This window comes from Cetorhinus maximus, chromosome 7, assembly GCF_964194155.1.
Source record: "Cetorhinus maximus chromosome 7, sCetMax3.hap1.1, whole genome shotgun sequence".
Taxonomy (NCBI): Eukaryota; Metazoa; Chordata; class Chondrichthyes; order Lamniformes; family Cetorhinidae; genus Cetorhinus; species Cetorhinus maximus.
Genome location: NC_135885.1, coordinates 31,511,134 through 31,532,020, shown reverse-complemented (window position 1 = coordinate 31,532,020; position 20,887 = coordinate 31,511,134). Strand labels below are relative to the sequence as shown.

At 43.0% G+C, this 20,887-nt stretch overlaps 1 protein-coding gene across 4 annotated transcripts in view; it reads right to left on the bottom strand.

Moving 5' to 3' along the window:
- LOC144682692 (periostin-like) overlaps window positions 1–20,887 on the bottom strand; it is a 100,928-nt gene that overhangs the window by 67,712 nt on the left and 12,329 nt on the right. For all 4 annotated transcript variants that reach the window (XM_078545287.1, XM_078545286.1, XM_078545288.1 and 1 more), the window contains exons 3-4: window positions 5,395–5,459; window positions 2,285–2,442 (exon numbers count right to left, since the gene is read on the bottom strand). In XM_078545287.1, the coding sequence (XP_078401413.1) occupies window positions 2,285–2,442; window positions 5,395–5,459 (223 nt within the window). The remainder of the gene's footprint in view (window positions 1–2,284; window positions 2,443–5,394; window positions 5,460–20,887) is intronic.

Genomic DNA, 20,887 nt, shown 5'->3' with positions numbered 1-20,887 from the left:
TCACAACTAGACCATCCTCTCCCACCCACTTCGCTGATCATCCATACCAGCCCATGGCGAAAGTCCATGAAGGTCCAAAGCATCAAAGGAGACCATGGGAGATTGCACTAGCCCATGGTGAAGATTGTGCTAGCCCATGGTGAAGATTGTGCTAGCCCACGGTGAAGATTGCACTAGCCCATGGTGAAGATTGTGCTAGCCCATGGTGAAGATTGTGCTAGCCCATGGTGAAGATTGCACTAGCCCATGGTGAAGATTGTGCTAGCCCATGGTGAAGATTGCACTAGCCCATGGTGAAGATTGTGCTAGCCCATGGTGAAGATTGCACTAGCCCATGGTGAAGATTGTGCTAGCCCATGGTGAAGTCCGTAAAGTTCCAAAGTCTCAGCAAAGTTGAAGCTGGGTGTGTTCTCATGGCGTGCTCTGATGCAAAGCAGCTCTCGCCACCTTCCGAGAACTGCTTCACGGCGGAGCCACATGCATGAGAATCCACCCGGCTTGTGATGCACGTGCTCCCCCAGGGGCCGGTAACAGTAGGGCTCCAGCATCTTCCGCTCCTCGGATGGCCCACGTTCTGAGCAAAGTCCCGACTACCGCACATCACACTTGTCCAGACATGTTCTGGGTTGGCGTGTTTTCCTGCTGGCGCGAGGGTAAATCGGGCGCGGGGAGACGACTCCGGTCAGGCCTTTCTTTGCGCCCCATTAGCGGGGCACAAATCCTGTTCATGCCGGCCTCCAGTGAGGTTCGCAAACCGCCATGGCCGACACCATCGGGTGACCCCGCTGTGATTTCACGCTGGCATGAAACCGATTTCTGCCCCTCCTGCCAAACTCTCCCCCATCCCCCCCCCCTCACCTGCCATGACGCCCACTGCCAACGGGGGGCAGAAAATTCCAGCCATTATGTTACCATATGTAAGATTAAAACTTCACCGTTGAATTAATGTGGTGAAATACCATCGTCTTTTTGTAAGAGCTGGAAATTTCTATTATTAAATGTCTTGCAATTTAAATGTTAAGAACAGTCATGAATAGAGAAACATTTTTAGCTGATGCCAAGCAGTTGTTTACGAGCTCAGCTTTTTCATTATTATATTTAATCCTGATGTCTTGCTCCCTTGCTAGTCTTCTCTCTTCCCCCTCCCTCAGCCCCAGCACAGTTATTGCTTCTGGATATGTTTTCTCCAGCTGAGCGAGTCCTAGGACAGGAATTTACGCTGAGGGGATGGGTGCGTGCCCGACCCACTCGAGTGTAAAGTGGCGCGCAAAGATGTCGGGCGAGCGTCCCGACGTCAACGTGCGCTCGCACGATATTTCAGTCGGTGGGCACACGCAGGAGTCGGCAGCACGTCTGCCAACAATTAATTGGCCTATTAAGGCCATTAAAAGGGTAATTGAAAGAAATTTTCCGCCGCCCATCCAACCTCGCAGTTGGCGGCCGGGCAAAAAGGCCAAGCGGCCTTTGGATTTTTTAGGAAACCTCATCCACAGGCGGGATGAGGTTTCCAACAGCAGTTAAAAATTAAATAAGAAATTTTTAATTTCATTTGCAACATATCCCTGCTCATGTGACAGAGTCACTGAGGGGACATGTTGTTTAACATTGCTAAGTTTTTTTATTTCTGAATTTTCAAATCTTCAGCTCCCTGAGGCAGCTCTGTGCCTGAGGGAGCTTTCATTGCATGCCCCCGTGTGCATGCGCGAACTTCCGTGCTCGCCCTCCTCCCCTCCCCCACCCCCCACCCCACCCCAGCAGCGCTCAGCGTTGCAGCGCGCAGTTCATGCTGGCTGGCCGTTAATTGGCCAGCCAGTGTAAAATCGATGTCGAGGCCCGATCGTGGTTTCAGGGCCGCTTCAAGGCCCGCCCGCTGGGCCCAACCGACAAGGGGAAAATCCTGCCCACCATCTTTTTAAAAAAAATTCATTCCCAGGATATGGACATCGCTGGCTAGGCCGGCATTTATCACCCATCCCTAATTGCCCTCGAATCTGATCAGGCAATTCTTAATTCTGTAAGCTTCATGTTTTCTTTTAAAATGAATCATTTTTACTTCGAAGGGAGATTTTCTGAGCTGGGACCGTCACATGGCAGAATGGCTGACAACTCATCACATCCACTGGTTACTACCATCAGTCAGCAGTGGAATTCAAACTATCGCCACAGCTGTTCAAATTGACTGTCCTCAAATAACTAGTAATTTGCTATCTTTGCTGAAGCTTCCTGACCTTACTGCCTATTGAAGAGGGCCATTTCTATTGCAGATCTTTTATGGACAACTTACAGCATCCAGCAGCATCCAGGCTTCATCACTCGGTGCAAAGAAGGTGTGAGATCCGGCTCCTTCGATCTCTTCTCTCAGGTTGGATCTGTCTGCATAACTCTGTGTACTTCTGGCCCCCACAATACCCAAAGTACCATAGACATGGTCAATAGGGGCGACTAAAAAGAGAAATAAACAAGGAAGAGTTTTAGTCAAAACTGATCTTCATAGGAATATGCAGCAGCAAACACAATGTAAGCCTTTGTAGTTCTGTAAATTAAGAAACTGATAATCTTAGCAACAGACTGTTGGCTTGCACTGAATTATATTAAAAGTGTAAAGTGTCATGCTATCACTATTTCCATTATGGACATTTACAGCGTTGTAGTGACTGTGCTCAGAAGAAGCTGGACATTCAATATAAGATTAATTTGGAACGACATAACATTTATCTATTTTCTGAGGCAGGTATGACGTGAAGTGCACTATACTTTTATCAGTATTGTAAAATGTGTCATCTGATTGCATCTCAAAATGTCAAAATGTGTTGCAAAGTATCATTCCAAATTCTGTGAGTTAGTTACGCACTGAAGTGGAAATGTTTAATTTATTTCTGCATTTAAATTAGATCAAGGATGTCAATTCTGGGAGAAAGCCTTGTAGTGCAGGGGGTTGAGTCCCTGCCTCTAAGTCATCCAAGCTTCAGGTTCAGTTGCACCGTAGAATATTAAGGGCTAAGGAAGGGGCATTCATAATATGGCCAAACAGGTCGAGTATCAGCCTGCAAATTCTTCCAACGTGCACCAATGGCAGGCGGCAAGAGTGGAGAGATTCCTGAGCAGCCATGCGATGGAAAGGAATCGCAGCCTCTACTATCATTATCCAAAGCTCCAGGTTACAACATGCATGTAAAAGTGCATGTTGCCAGAGCAACTCAGACTCAGTGACCTGTAACATCCCACCACCACCTATTTTGGGAGTAAGCTCTCTTAAATGTGGCTGACTCTTCTTCCACTAAGACTTTGTTACATCGATGAAAACTAGCATCCTAGTGAGTAATTATATCTGAGAAAAATAACAAACGAAGCAAGTCTCATCTCACTTAAATAACATTGGATTTCATGGGGGGGCGCAGGCTCACCCCCACACGCCCATTGCAAGAGTCAGCCATTTGCCGGCACACCTAAAATGCCTTCCCCTCAGCGATAGCACACTGAAGGCAGGCTAAACAAGCAGAGAGTGAGATTTCCACCCCTCTGTGGGAGGATCAAAGTCCTGCCCTCAAGAGCTGTGGGCCAATCTAATTAGCTGGCAGCTCCAGCAGTCCCAGCATTACAAGAGCTCAGTAGTTGGCATTGTTGGGGCCGCAAGTAAGGTCCACGAGGAAGAGCGATCGTGTCTGGAGTGAGGTAAGGCCTGGGCTTTTCGCACGGGAAGGAATCTGGCAACCCGAGAAAGTTTGGGGTTGGGGGCAAGGAGGGTGGGAGGTCGAGTTTTAGAGGCCAGGGGCAGGGGTGGTAGGAGAGGAACAAAGGAGCTGTACATCTTGGGGGGGGGGGGGGTACCCCCAGTATGCACGGAGCAGCCCCCAAAGGATGTACCCCCCCACCACTTTCTTCCCACCTTTCAGGTAGTTTGCTTAAGAAAACGCCCTGCCCACGCCAACTGTATTATGGCATGGGCAGTGTATTATCCAGGTCAATTGACTTGGTAGCAAGCCCTAAAGTAGTTATTTAAAAATGGCGGGCGGGCTGCTGATTTTAGAGTCCATCAACCTATCATGTTATGGGGGACAGCTCTGGGGTGGGCAATAAGGTGGTAAGCTTGCCACCCCTCCACTCCCCCCAAACCCTCAATCCACCCCACCCCCACCGCTGAAAATATGCCCGGCAAGGGGGTCATAAAGTCCACCTCATGGTTTTAAAATGCCTTCAGTTGGTATTATTTTAATGTGGTAAAATAATTAGTGGAATGGAACTAAAACATTCACACTTGAAAATGAAGGTGAAAATTAATGAAGTGGGGTTTTGCTTTTAGTAGTGATGCATAAACTAACAGATTGTTTGCTATCTGTTACACAGAATTGATTAATTGGTTAGAAGTTTTTAGACTATGATTGATAGATTGATTAAGTGTTATTGAACAAAGGGAACTATGCTCTCTAACTCCTGTTGTACTATAGCAAATACTCAATGATTTACATGACAACTCAAGACTTCTAAACTCTCTTTAAACGATTAACAGCACGATACAGCTCCCCTGATGGCTTGTCAGGCTAATCCAAGGATTAACTGCAGCATGCTGAATGGGAAAGCTGCCAATGTTGAATATGCTGATCCCAAGCAGACCAGCAACAGAGCATTAAAATTACTTTCTGCACTTCTCAATATTTCTGGATGGATAGTAGAAAATTACTCAAATATGAGTAGTTGATTACAAAATGATTACCTGACCATGGGTTTAATCTAAAAGGAAAGTTTGTGTAGTAAATAACGATCTTCAAAATCTGATCTTGAATTCCAAATTACCTTTCTTCAATATAGTATATTCGTGTGAATAATCTTGAATGGTAGAGGAAGCCAATACTTCTATGCTCTGTGCTACTGATGCGTGATGATGGATTGTTAGCTACTATTTACTAAATAATTGACACAATACATCAGCTGAAAATCAACCTCCATTGTCTCGATTAAATTACGTGCCTTCTTAAAATTCTGCCTGGATTTTTGCAGGAAAAAGCCTTGTGCAAGATGCCAATTTATTGTACAGATTGCTAACATCAACTCAGTTTGTCTGTAATAAACCAAATATTTCACACCAGAAAGCTTAAATTCAATATCTGTTATTTGCACTGTGTCTTCATTGCAGTACCTAGGGTATTGCTGCAAAATATATTATGAAACTAACATGTAGGATCTCTAAGATTATATACTAATTTGCATTATCCACAGGCAAGACCTCTGGATGGTAGGAGATGACGGAGGTGCAATCGCATGAAGAGAAAATATAATTGCCATATGTTGTTATAATAAAATCAAATTCCCTATTCTTTAGTGATTTTGGTATGTGCAACAATTAAAATAGCTTCTAATTCAAAGTTAAAAATTATTAAATCAGGACATCTTAATTACCTGCTGGGCACCCGAGCCCTCCATCAAGCCTCATGTAACCTGGGCAGCATTCATATAGGACCAACCTGTAGTCAAACAAATGAAAATAAACATATAAGTTAGTCAAAAAAAAATGCCAAGAAGCTGTATACACAGACAGAGAACAAACAAGTCTCTTGAAAATGAGTTATGATTGAATTGTTCACAGTTCTCAACATAGAATAATGTGCGATTCTCTGTGGTTGGTAGCTGTAATCTCTCCTCCAGCCCACAAACTTCCAAGCTATCTGCACTCATCTAATTCTGACCGATTTTAACGTTGCTGGTGATACACATATCCCATGAATGAATATATAAAAATAATTAAAATTCACTCCACTATTGGTGACTGTGAATTCAAGCACCCAGGACCTAAGCTCTGGAATTCCCCCCCTACAGTTTGCCTTTGCACTTCGATTTCCTTCTTTAAAACACTCATTAAAACCTAGCGCTTTGACCAAGGCTTTGGTCAGCTGATCTAATATCTCTTTCTGTGGTTCAGCGTCACATTTTGTTTTCTAATGCTCCTCTGGGATGTTTGACGATGTTGTTGTTCTTTTCACAGCTCACAAATGCCAATTAAACACTGCAGCAAATCACAGTGTCTTTGAATGAATGAGCTGGCGACTGTGTAGCAACAAATGTGTTTTTTTATTCATGCAATTCTTCTCAGTTCTAAATTATAGGGGTTAAGATTCAACTTTGGTGGGATGCAAAATGGCCCATCATGAATCAGCCAAGCATTATACACATTACCTTATTTTCCATTCCTTTAGAAAACTGGCTGGAGTATATAAAGGGGAGGTGATCTGCTGCTCTTTGTTGAATTTTACCTCCATAATCATACACATCTTGGTTGTTAGCATGTTATGCAGAAAGCATCATTGGGTGTACATGATACAATATAAACTGGTAGGAAATTCTAATGACTCTATATGTATTGGTTAATGCAAATTTTCAATGTTACTGATATTCAGCTACATATCTACCAGCATAGTAACAACTACATTGATTTAGGAATCAACATAGAATATGACAGGCCCAAGAATAATGGCATTCAACATAATCTGGCAGCCATGTGTGTCCCACTTACACTTCACTAATGGTCCTCAGCAGACCCTATGTTTGTGAAGATGGAGGTGCACTATCATTTTTGGGGCCGATTTTACAATTGTACTTTCCTGACATAAAGCTTTGCCCACTGGCAGCTCGTATCCTAAGATTTCAGGCTTGTTATAGAATCATTGAATGGTTACAGTGCAGAAGGAAGCCATTGGTCTTGTCATTTCTCTGCCAGCTCTCTGCAAGAGCAGCTTAGCTAGTTTCACTCTCCTGCACTTTCCATGTGGCCCTTCAATTGTTTTCTCTTTAGGTATTTATCCAATTCCTTTTGAAAACGGTGATTGAATCTACCTTCATCACACTCTCAGGCAGTACATTCCAGATACTAACCACTCGCTGTGTAAAATAGATTTTCCCCAGGACACTTTTGCTTTTTATTAATTCACCTTAAATCGGTGTTGTCTGGTACTCAACCTTTCTGCCAATGGGAACAGCTCCCTATCTATTCTGTCCCGAACCCTCATGATTTTAAACACTTCTGGCAAATCTCCTCTCAATCTTTTCTTCTTCAAAGAGAACAGTCCCAGCTTCAGCACATAACTGAAGTTCCCCATCCCTGGAACCATTCTCATAAACATTTTCTGCATCCTCACTAATGCCTTCACACCCTTCCTAAAGTGTGGTTTCCAGACTTGGACACAATACTCCAGTTGAATCCAAACTAGTGTTTTATAAAGGTTCATCACAACTTGCTTGCTTTTGTACTCTATGCCTCTATCTATAAAGCCCTGGGTCTCCTATTTCTTATTAACCACTTTCTCAACTTGCCCCGCCACCTTCAACAGTTTGTATGCATATACACCCAAGTTCCTCTCTGCTCCTACACCCCTTTTAGAAATGTATCCTTTACCTTATATTGCCTGTCCCTGTTCTTCCTTCCAAAATGAATCACTTCACACTTCACTGCATTAAATTTCACTTGCCATATGTCCATCCATTCCACCAGTCTGTCTATATCCTCTTGAAGTCTATCAGTATCCTCCATACAATTCACAATACTTCCAAGTTTTGTGCTATGCAAATTTTGAAATTGTGCCCTGCCCACTCAAGTCTAGATCATTAAGGAAATTCAAGAAAATTCAAGATCAAGAAAAGCAGTGGGCCTAGTACCAATCCCCTGGGGAATCCCATTGTATACCTTACTCTAGTCTGAAAAACACCAACAACAACTACCCTCTGTTTCCTGTCACTCATCCAACTTTAGGGTCATAGGAACAGGAGTAGGCCATTCAATCAGTCGAATCCATTCAAACAGATCATGGCTGATCATCATTTTTTCCCTACTAGCCGCATTTACCTTGATGCCATCAGTATCCAGGAATTATCTATTTCTGTCTTGAACATGCTCAGTGACTGAGCTTCCACAGCCCTCTGGAGAAGAGAATTCCAAAGATTCACCACCCTCTGAGTGAAGAAATTCCTCATCTCAATCTTAAAAGGCCTGCCCCTTATTCTGAGACTGTGTTCTTTGGTTCTAGATTCACCAACCAGAGGATACATCCTATCTACATCTACTCTGTTAGAACTTTGTATCCATGCTGCCACCATCCTTTTCATTTCATGGATTTCAAATTTGCTGACAAGCCTGTTATGTGGCAAATGCCTTTTGGAAATCCATCAACTGCATTACCATCATCAACCCGTCATGTTAGATCATCAACAACTCAATCAAGTTGGTTAAACATGATTTGCCTTCAGCAAATCCATGCAGACTTTCCTTAATTAATCTACATTTGTCCAAGTGACTGTTAATTTTGTTCTAGATTATCATTTCTAAAAGCTTTCCCACCTTTGGGGTTAAACTATAGTTTATTCTTAGACCCCTTTCTTAAATAGGTGTTCAATATCTGCATTACCCCTGTATCTAAAGAGAACTGGAAGATTGTGGCCAGCACCTCCACAATTTCCATCTTTACTTCCCTCACCATCCTTGGATGCATCTCATTTGGTCCTGGTTACACATCAATATTAAATACAGCCAGCCTTTCTAATACCTCTTCTTTATAATTTTTAAAAATCTCAGCTAACCTCTTTTTCACCATGACTTTGGCAGCATCTTCTTCCTTGATAAAGACAGATGCCCTCTGCCTCCATGCATAAATCGCCTTTTTGGTCCCTAATCAGCCCTACCATTTATAAGCTGAAAGAAGGATTTTGCATTCCCTTTTCTGTTAGCTGCTAAATTCTCTCATAATTTCTTCTTGCTTCTCTTATTCCTTTGTTTCCACTTCCCCTCCAAATTTTCTACATTCAGCCTGGTTCCCACGGGTTTTATCAGCTTAACATCTGTCATACGCACACTTTCTTTCGTCATCCAGGGAGCTCTGGCTTTGTTTATTTTTTAAGTTTTTTCTGGACATTCATCTTAATTGTCTGGAAGCTGTCAGGAACATGCTCACCATTTCCCAGTGCAGACTCTTGGCAGGCAAAAACTGCCCCTCAAGAAGACCATGCGTTTCTCCATGCAGGGGAGGCGATGGCACAGTGCTATTGTCACTAGACTAGTAAGCCAGAGACCCAGAGTAATGATCCGGTGACCCGGGTTTGAATCCTGCCACGGTGGAATTTGAATTCAATAAAAATCTGGAATTAAAAGTCTAATGATAACCATTGTCGATTGTTGTAAAAATTCATCAAATGCCCTTTAGGAGAAGGAAATCTTCCGTCCTTACCTGGTCTGGCCTACATGTGACTCCAGACCCACACCAATGTCGTTGACTCTTAAATGCCCTCTGAAATGTTTCTCAGTTGTATCAAACTGCTAAAAAGTCTCAAAAAAAAAGGAATGAAACTGGATAGACTAACTGGCATTGACCTAGGTACCGGAAATGACAACAGCAAGCTCTGCCCTGTTGACCCTGCAAAGTCCTCGTTACTAACATCTGGGGGCTAATGCCAACATTGGGAGAGCTGTCTCACAGCTCAGTCAAGCAATCAAGCAACAGCCTGATGTAGTCAACCTCATGGAATCATACCATACAGATAATGTCCCAGACACTACCATCACCATACCAGTAAAGGTGGTGGCACAGTGGTATACAGTCAGGAGGGAGTTCTCAACATCGCCCTGAGAGACTTCAACATCGACTCCGGACCCCATGAAGTTTTATGACATCAGGTCAAACATGGGCAAGGAAACCTCCTGCTGATTACCATGTACTGCCCTCCCTCAGCTGATGAATCAGTGCTCCTCCATATTGAACACCACTTGGAGGAAGCAATGAGGGTGTCAAGGGCGCAGAACATACTCTGGGTGGGGACTTCAATGTCCATCACCAATATTGGCTCGATAGCACCACCACTGACAGAGCTGGATGAGTCCTAAAGGACATAGCTGCTAGACTGGGTCTGCGGCAGGTGGTAAGGGAAACAACAAGAGGGAAAAAACTTACTTGACCACATCCTCACCAACCTGCCTGCCGTAGATACACCTGTCCATGACAGTATCGGTAGGAGTGACCATCGCACACTCATTGTGGAGACGAAGTCCCGCTTTCATACTGAGGATACCCTCCATCGTGTTGTGTGGCATTACCATTATGCTAAATGGGATAGATTTCAAACAGATCTAGCAACTCAAGACTGGGCATCCATGAAGCGCTGTGGGCCATCATCAGCAGAATTGTACTCAAACACAATCTGTAACCTTATTGCCCGGCATATACCCCACTCTACCATTACTATCAAGACAGGGGATCAATCCTGGTTCAAAGAAGAGTGCAGGGGGGCATGCTAGGAGCAACACCAGGCATACCTAAAAATGAGGTGTCTGCCTGTTGAGGCTATAACACAGGACTACTCCAGTACCAAACAGCATAAGCAGCAAGTGAGAGATAGGCCTAAGCAATCCCACAACCAATGGATCAGATCTAAGCTCTGCAGTCCTACCACATCCAGTCGTGAATAGCAGTAGACAATTAAGCAACTCACTGGAGGAAGATGCTCCATAAATATCCCCATCCTCAATGATGGGGGAGCCCAGCATATCGATGCAAAAGATAAGGCTGAGTTTTCGCTCCAATCTTCAGCCAGAATTGTCAAGTGGATGATCCATCTCGGCCACTTCCGGAGGTCCCCAGCATCACAGATGGCAGTCTTCAGCCAATTCGATTCACTCCACGTGATATCAAGAAACAGCTGAAGGCACTGGATACTGCAAAGGCCCTGACAATATCCCGGAACTAGTACTGAAGATGTGCTCCAGAACTTGCCACGCTCCTAGCCAAGCTGTTTCAGTACAGCTACAAGACTGGCATCTACCCGACTATGTGAAAAATTGCCCAGGTATGTCCTGTCCACAAAAAGCAGGATAAGTTCAACTTGGCCAATTACCGCTCCATCAATCTACTCTCGATCATCAGTGAAGTAATAGAAGGGGTCTTCAACAGAGCTATTAAGCGGCACTTGCATAGCAATAGCCTGCTCACTGACGCCCAATTTGAGTTCCGCCAGGGCCACTCAGTTCCTGACCTCATTACAGCCTTGGTTCAAACATGGACAAAAAAGCTGAACTCCAAGGTGAGGTGAGAGTGACTGCCCTTGACATCAAGGCTGCATTTGACCGAGTGTGGCATCAGGAGCCTTAGCAAAATTGGAGTCAATGGAAATCAACGGGAAAACTTGGAGTTATAACTAGCACAAAGGAAGATGGTTGTGGTTGTTAGTGGTCATTTCAGCTCCAAGACACCACTACAGGAGTTCCTCAGGGTAGTGTCCTTGGCTCAACTTAGGGTTAGGGTTAGGGTTAGGATGCTTCATCAATGACCTTCTTTCCATCATAAGGTCAGAAGTGGGGATGTTTGCTAATGATTGCACAATGTTCAGCACTATTCGCGACTCCTCAGATACTGAAGCAGTCCATGTCCAAATGCAGCAAGACGTGGACAATATCCAGGCTTGGGCTGACAAGTGGCAAGTAACATTTACACCACACAAGTACCAGGCAATGACCATCTTCAACAAGAGAGAATCTAACCATTGCCCCTTGACGTTCAATGGCATTACCATCACTGAATCCCCCACTATCAATATCCTGGGGGTTACCATTGGCCAGAAACTGAGCTGGACTAGCCATATAAGCACTTTGACTACAAGAGCAGGTCAGAGACTAGGAATCCTGAAGCAAGTAACTCACCTCCTGATTTCCCCAAAGTTTGTCCACTATCTACAAGGCACAAGTCAGGAGTGTGACAGAATACTCCTCACTTGCCTGGATGAGTGCAGCTCCCACAACACTCAAGAAGCTTGACACCATCCAGGACAAAGCAGCCCGCTTGATTGGCACCACACCCACAGACATTCATTCCCTCCACCACTGACGCACAGTAGCAGCAGTGCGTACCATCTGCAAGGTGCACTACAGGAATTCACCAAGGCTCCTTAGACAGCACCTTCCAAGCCCACAACCACTGCCACCTAGAAGGACAAGGGCAGCAGATGGATGGGAACACCACCACCTGGAAGTTCCCCTCCAAGACACTCACCATCCTGACTTGGAAATATATCGCCGTTCCTTCCCTGTTGCTGGATCAAAACCCTGGAACTTCCTCCCTAACAGCACTGTGGGTGTACCAACACCACTGGGACTGCAGCGGTTCAAGAAGGCAGCTCACCACCACTTTCTCAACTAGAGATGGGCAATAAATGCTGACCCAGCCAGTGAAGCCTACAACCCATAAATAAATTCTACAAAGTCACAGTCAGGATTTAGTCAGTCAGTTCCCATTTACAGCTTGCCAAGCTGGAGGACATTTCAATAGCTGAACTCAGCATCATTCTCTCTCTGCAGTCATAATGGAACTATACAGGGAAATACCTGGTTTCTACTGTTGAACTGCTCAGCATGGTCTATTTGAAATCTGCAACTCATTGTGTAAGACATAGGTACCAATATACCATCTCACTGTAATGCAGAGTTTCAGACCATTGCTGAAGTTGGCCTCACAAAAGATGCTGCCTGAGATTGCAGCCCTTAACAAAAAGTTAATAAATAATGCAGCAGAACGTACTGGGAAAATATTTCCCCTGGTTTCCACGTGTGACTTTAAACATAAACACAGCAGGAAGATTTCCCGTGTTTATTCTCTCCAGTAAAATCATTGTAAAAATACCAAGTTTATGATTTCACTAGAAACAGCAAATCGAAGAAATCTTCCCACCACATTTATGATCCCCCAACATCGGAGGATCGAGAAATAACGTTCATCACCGTTGATAATCCACATGCAAATTTTAGACGATGTGAGTTATTTATTTTAGAGTCAATACAGCTGGTAGCAGTAAAGCACTCAATACATTAGCGACTGCGAAAGAAAGAGCAATTGAGTCATTCCATTGAATCATTTTAGCCATACAACAAATAGAAGTGTGTATTATGTCTACAGCAGAAAGCCAGACAGGATTTCGTTGAACAGACATCAGATAGCACGTTTGCAGATTGAACATGTTTGGAATTAAGACAACCGGGGGTCCTCAGGTCCACTGTGACTGCACCTGACTGTTTGCACAAGCCTGTGAATCATGTTACGCTGCTGCAAAGCAAATTGAAATCTACACCCTGCAGGTGGGAGTTTGTCCTGCACAACAAAGCCAAATCAGGCCACTTTTAATTGCTATATACACGAGCACATGCCTAATTCGGAACAGCTGCTAACCTGATGAAGAAAGAAAAGGCAGCTGCTGGCTAACCGGGGTAGGAGACAAATAACTTTACCGTGGAGCCAAGTGATGTAAAGAAAGATCAATGTTAAAGTGTGCAAACAAATGAGACTTCTTTGCAATCATTTAACAGTAATTGATTAGGTTCACTGACATGTCACATTCCAGACAACTGAATGTTATTGTGGGAAGATCGAGGTAATGTGGTGCTCCCTATGCTTTATTTTTTCAACTGGTGTTTGATTTAGAAGACGCAGAAAATAAATGTGCCACATCTGCCATTTGTCTGGATCAAGGAATTGGGCCAGCATGTGTCTTCTAGCAGCAGGACCATGGCCAACTGGTATCGCTGGCCTCATTTCTTTATTGCCGGTGAGCTGAGCAGAGTCGGTCTACCCCAGAGGTCATGGCCAGAGAGGTCAGGGTCACACAAGGGGTGTAAATTTGTCCTTCTCACATGCCAGCCAATATCCAGACAACCATCCTGGATGTGGAGGCATGCAAATGGTAGGGGTGGGAGTTGAGTGGTGACTATCAGGGGCCTGTAGATTTAACATGAAGCTTGGAGGAGTATTCCTTCTTCTTTAATCTCTACAGTTCAAAAAATTCAAACTTACCTTTTTGTGGCACTCCCAATGGTCCCTGAAGGCCTGCTCATTTGCCAAATACTTGAAGAAACTAACCACAATAGGGGGCATGCTGAAGACTGCTGCAATCAGATATTGCAAGCGGTATCAAACATGCATTATGTTTCACATTTGTATATGCATATTTCTGACAGCCATTTCAGGCATTTTCCGTGAATGCCAATGGAAAAGCCTTTACCAATATGGTAAGTGGCGCATTTCCAATGAGGAATGAGCATATGCATGCCACCTGCCATATTGGACCCTTGGCATAGGTGTAAACCAGGCATTGCAACTTCTAACTTCTATTATATGGATTGATTTGTTGTCAGTCTGCACATCCAAAAGACAGCATAGCACTCCCTCAATGCTATGTTGAAGTGTCTGTCCAGATTATATTTAAATCACTGGAGTGGGATTTGAACCCATAATCTTCTAACTCAAAGGCAATGAATGCTATCAACTGAGCTAAGACTGACAGTACGGAAATTCATATTACATTATAATGGTATTGAAGATGTTGTACTTCCACATAACTAATATAAAAATGTTATATATCTTTTCAAAAATAGTTGACAAAAATAGTTCAAATAGCAGGTATGTGATGACCAGCAGTGCGATATGGGTTATGCCCCATGAGCACAATACATAATTTAGGAGTGGCAATCTCACAAGTGAGTCATGATCCTGAATGGAATATGGAACAGATAAGCATTAGATGCAGCTACAAGCTTCTCAGGCCCATGGCCGTTTCTCAGGCATTGGAATTATTGGCAGCCTGTTGGACAAAAAAAAAATGATTGGGCTGGGATGGTGAGGGAGGGGATGGTGGAGTAAATAATGGCAGTAACTTTTAACCATGGTGTGGATGTAAAACTGGTTTCAATGGTATGGAATAGGAAATTGAGCAGGCTGTATTACCACTGATCTGATAGTGTTAGTTTTGCACTCAGAAGTTCAAAATTACAACCAAAGTCTGAGTCCTAGCATTGATTTTTCCAACTACCCTGGTAACCCACAGACTTTCTGGTTGGTTAGGTAATGGCATGGTGCCATCTTCTTTGGATGATCTGCACTGGAGACTCCTACAAGCAGTCGACCAAAGCAAGAGGCTGCAAGCCAGGAATGTATTTTGCTGCCTCATTCATACAGCTCCACTTGACATGTGCCCACTGCTGTGCACCCTGAAGAGCCTGGAAAAATAGGGTCACAGATCAGCTAGATCAGGAAGCAGGTTCCTTGCCCTGAAGGGCATCAGTAAACTAGTTGGGTATCAGCTGGCAGTTGCATCTATTTTATCTGTTCCATATTCCATTCAGGACCATGACCTACTTGTGAGATTGCCACTCTCAAATTGTGACAAATCGATAGCAAATTATCAGACCATTTGAGTTTAGTTTCATAACTTATGACCTCTAGGTTTCCAGTTTGGTGCCATAATCACTAGACCCCTATACTCAGTATGCTTGGTACCAGAGAAGATAACTGTTTTTATAGGAACTCCAAAACAAGTGTTACACTTACCTGTGTCAAAGCAAACCACTTCGCACTGTATGAAAGTTATCAGAAAATAAACCAATACAATTAACGACTGAAGTGACACTTTGGACTTTGAATTCCTGAGCAGTGGATTGGTAGGAATGATCTGCAGCTTTTGAGTGTCCCTATGTATGCACATGCTGTATCATACATAGAACTTAGGAATGTAGTGTTTGCGTACATTGTGTGACTTTTCGAAGGAAGTGGAACACCCCTGTTTGCAGCAGTATAATCAGGCTGACATGCGTAAGGCTTATTTATTGGGCTTCATTTGTGATGGCCCAGTAAATGCAATAAAGGCAAATGCATACGTGGCTTCAAAATATTACAGTCCGACTAACTACTGCCTGCATTACCTGTTCCCAGCAGAAATGAAATTCTCCTGCATTGAGACTTTTGGAAACTGAATTTACATTTTGGAAGGAAGCCATCTGGAAAAGTAAACATTCTTTCCAGCCAGGATTACAAGGCATCTGTACACTTGGGACATAATATTAAGTTCAATAAGCAACACATTTCCACTTGGTAAAAAACTTTTAAGGGAAAAAAGTATCACCAGACTGCAGTCTAAGTGGCCTATTCCATATGTTCCACTGAATGGCTGCGCACCAGAAAATTATCTCAGCAGAGGTCATTACAGAATACGAGCCCAGAACTGCTTCTGGAGAAATCACTGGACAACAACCAATGTCAATGATTAGAGAAACTTATGGGTAGAATTTTGCCCTTGTTGGGCCGGCGGGTCCCACCAGCTCGGTGGTGAGCGGGCAGCTGATCGCCGCCGCCTAAACAGGCCCTGCCGCCATTTTAAGTGGGTGGGCCAATTAAGGGCCGCCCGACGGGAAACGCCTTGCGGGGGGGGAGGGATTCCCCAACTGTCAGAATGCGCTCTTTCTTGCACGCGGGCAAAAGCACACATCTCCCTGAGGCAAAGTGCTGTCTCAGGAAGATCGCTGAAAGGCTGGCAAATATAAAAAATAGAACAATAAAAAATTCATTAACATGTCCCCCTCATGTGAAAATGTCACACGAGATGGGACATATTAATGAAATAAACAAACACTTTATTAAACTTTTTAAAAACCGCTATCAAACCTCATCCCGCCACTGGATGAGGTTTGTACAAAAATCTCCTACCCGCCTGCGCCGAGCTGAAGTTCGCATGGGCCCCTCAAAATCCTCGATGATTGGCAAGTTAAGGGCCTTAATGAGGCCTTTAATTAATGGCAGGCACACGTCCCACTGCATAACGCGCCTGCCGACTGAAATATCGCGATGCCGCACGCTGACGTCGGGACGCTCACACGACATTTTAAGCACTAGTGTGCGGGCTCCGCCACCTGCACGCCAGCCAGAAGATTCTGCCCATATAATGAGCCAGACTGAATTAGTATCGTGTCTTATCTCTGAAGCAGGTGGAATACCTCTCTCAAGGCTAGAGTTTCCTTATCAGTCACAAGTCAATATTCCCAGTGAACCAGAAAGTAGGTGCCATCTCAACAATGAAGAACTTTTACCTCCCTGATTAGCCTGCAGTTAAAATAAATCACTTGATTTTCACAAAAACTAACATTTGCTGATGTTAATCTGATTGTTAGGGCTGATGAATAGTTACGCCTGGAATGTTAACTTGTCTGTTCTCTCCACATTTGACCTGCTGACTGTTTCCAGCACTATCTGTTTTTATTTCAGATTTCCATTATCTGCTGCAATATATTTTTTAACTACAGATAATTTGTACACAATCAGGAACTGCCTCGAAGCTGATTTCCCATCATGTCAGTATCCAAATGTCAAAGGCTTAACAAAGTCCAGCTTTTGCATGTACACAGCTCTTCAGCGTTATCTAATGTAAATATACACTACCACATCAAGGGTTAGTAACGCAGATTCTTCAAAAGCTAAAACTCTTGGACACATTTTCCCACAAAGGCAATTTTTTATCTTGAGACTCAATAGTAAGCTCTGCACAAAGTAAATTTAAAAATATTTTCTAAAAATACATAGGGCCAAGGAGTGACATTGCTGTCCACTCAGCCTCCTCTAAATGGGTAATGTAGGCTCTATTCACTTTTCGTTACTCTCTTATCCTGTGAAAGGCACAATTTTACTCCTAAAGAATAGGCAGACAGATTATCCATCCCTCAATTTCTGTAATGATGCCTTATAATCAGAAACTATGAGATGAACAGGCCTCCCTCGGGAATGCTTGGCCGCTGATTGTTCCTCCCAGCGATGGAGTACTTTACCTCATTTTGTGGCTCCTTCCTAAGCTAGTCAACATCAGCACTGCAATCTTTTTGCAAGTGTGAATACAAGCTTGTATCTTTCCTCCCCTTAATGTGTCAATACGACTCATTTTTCTTTTGAAGCATGAACCTCCAAATTTTCAATCTTTTTATTGCCATCCCCCTTCCTTGTTTTTTCTTTCTGGCCTTTGTCAATGCTGTAAGGACATACCTGAAAGTAACTGAAGATGTAAATTCCTCTAGTTGTCCCCTCTTTCTCCAGTATCTGTTGGGAACTGCCTAGTTGGCTCCCCTGCACAACCGTATGGCTGACATTGAGAACTTGATTCGTGCAAGATTACGAATGTGAATCTCTATCTTGCTCATGTGTGGCACAGCACATTGGGATCCAAGTCATGTCGCGGGACTGTGCAAACTCTTTGCCTTCTTAATTGTCTTTTTTTTAATGCTCATTCTGATTAAAGATGATATCTCAGAGTGATAGAAAACTTTCAGCTCGTCAAGGTCTGACAGTATCCAACATTCTACAGTCTGGTATGTCATGGGTCGAAGGAAAGGATACAGTCTATCTACATTTGTCTGAGCCCCTTCCTCTTCCACAAGCTTACAAAAGAACCCTTTAGTACACCACTGAGACAATTCATATCCTAATATTTCCTATCCTTTTGGTTTAATTCTAAGGGTGGGATGGATGGGGATATTATTAAAATAAAAATTATTGCTGAATTGTGCACTTTTGTACTCCTTTCACTCGGAATAGAATTACGATCATTGGAACTTGAAAACATCGAAGACGTCATCTCACATGCCTGAACTAGATTCCAGCTTGCTAAAAAACACAGCCCCCAAGATCTTTTTGTATTTCACAGATGTTTATCTAATTATTGTAAGACTGGATAAATGAGTGTTTTCATCATTCTCATTGAGCCATTATATATAACAAATACATGCTTCATGTTAAAGCACTTCTTTGTTGCTTGGGAAATATTAAAGGATCATTATAATAACTGCATGGAAAACGGCTGATTCTTGGTTGTTAACATATTCTATTTAATGAAATTGCCCACAGAAAAATCACCCACAATAAGGGCAATTAAACGTTTTTCAAAAATAAAGGAGATACAGCCCTTAGGGAAAAAAATGGCTGCCTAAGACATTTCCAATATCACTAAATCAAATTACAGACTCTTTTGGGATAGAAGAAGATCATTCGGTCTATCGTACCTATAGCGGCTCTTTGAAAGAACTATCCAATTTAGTCCCACTTTTTCCTCATAACTGCAAATAAATCAACCAATTGCCTTTTGAAAGATCTTGAGAAAATTGATTCCACCATCCTTTCAGGTAATACGTTCCAAATCTTAGCAACCCCCTGTGTGAAAAGATGTATCCTCACTGGTTCATTGCCAATTGTTTTAAATTTATGACCTATGTTTATCGACCCACTCGCCAGATGAAGCAGTTTCTCCCTGTTGGTTCCAACAAAACCCTTCATAATTTTGAACACCTCTAATAGATCTCTCCTTAACATTCTTTATTCTGACAAGCACACTGCCAGCTTCTCCAATCTCCCCATATAACTGATGTCTCTCATCCTTGCTATCATTCTGGTAAATTTCCTCTAGACTCTTCAAAGGCCTTTATAATCCTTATTAAAGTGTGCTATCCCAAATTGCACACAATACCTGAGCTGAGATCTAACCAGTGATTTGTAAGGTGAAGCGTGACTACTTTGTTTTTACATTCAAAGCCTAGATTTGCAAAGCCAAGTGTCCTACACAATCTTTTAACTGTGGGGGACAGCACTGCATATTTTCCTTCAGTCAGAAAAACTTCTATTCATCACCACTCACTGCCTCCCAACCCTTAGCCAATTATATACCCACATTACCACTGTCCCTCTAAAAACATGTGCTTCTATTTTCTGAATAAATCTGATTTATGATAATTTATCATGCCTCTTGAAAGTTGGTATACACGACATCTGTTAGTTGTATATTAATTCTGTTTAAATTTATACAGTCAGTGGGCATTTACTGAGGATTCACTTGAGCCCCTATAAGTAGACACAGACTAAAACTTTGGTTATTGGGGTTAAGAAGTGTATGCTTGCAATGTGTAACTCCGTAAATAATGCTCAAGAACTGTGTAAGTATTGGCACCAGATCCATTATTTACCAATTGGCTTTCTGGAATAGAACATGATAGCAGAGGTTAGTTGCCCAAAGATGAAGGTTAGAAGCTAAGAAGACATTTTTCAGACAGAAAACTATAATCCGAATGGTGTTATAAATATGATGTTTATAAGGTTGTTATGTTTTGGGACTGTGTCTTTAATTTAGGGTAAAATGAAAGGGGTCATGTGACCTGTTCTGAAGTCTGCCTGACAACAGGCCTGGTTGAGAGGATTGTTAAGGATTAAAGGAAGGCCCAGATTATTTTTCTAGAAAGAAGATGCAGGGTGTTCACACTGGGAGGCAATAGCAACAGCATTTGTATTTACAGTATTTACAGCAGCATTTGTGTTTACTGCTAGTTTTCAAAGTCCCAGGAGGGTGTTGAAAGTGTCAGGTTGTATATAATTAAGCTTTAAACTGTCCATTTATTTCCATGATAATAGAGAGTTGGGATCTCAAAGATAGATAATCAGCATTTCTATCTGGATGCAGGGCTCATGTGATTCACGCTGCGATGTGGATGGGCTTTGAGAGAGGAAGGGTTTCTAAGATATCCCTGAAACTCAATGATAGAGTTAGGCTGCCAGGATCCAGGAAAGAAGAAGCAGCTAGAGGCAGAAAGTCTCTATGGTTCATGGTGCAGGGATGCGGGCTGCACTCAAATTGAAAAGACCAAATTCATGAGGATTTGAAATGAGACTGGAAGATTCACCTAGCTTGTGCAAGGGGGAGACTCACCAGGAAAAAACCCTCACCGTGAATGGCAACTCTAGGGTTAAAGGTTACCAGGCTGGGAAAGGAAAGTAATAGAAGTAAACCCTCAGGACTAAAAGTCACTTTGGAGTAGGTCTGAGAAAATCAAATGACTACTTAAGGGACAGTGTAAAGTGTGAAGTGGGTTTTCAGTTGTGTTAAAAGTAAAAGTGAAAAGTTCTCAGTTTAAAGTATAAGTCACCTACAAAAACAATATTTAGTCAACAGTGCTTTTGGCCAGGTACAGTAAAAGCCTTAAAACATGAAATCTTGTCATGTCATCCTTTCAGCCTTTCCAATGTTCTCAGAGTCTGAACCATATGGCCAGTGGAAGAATAAATTGGATATGTGG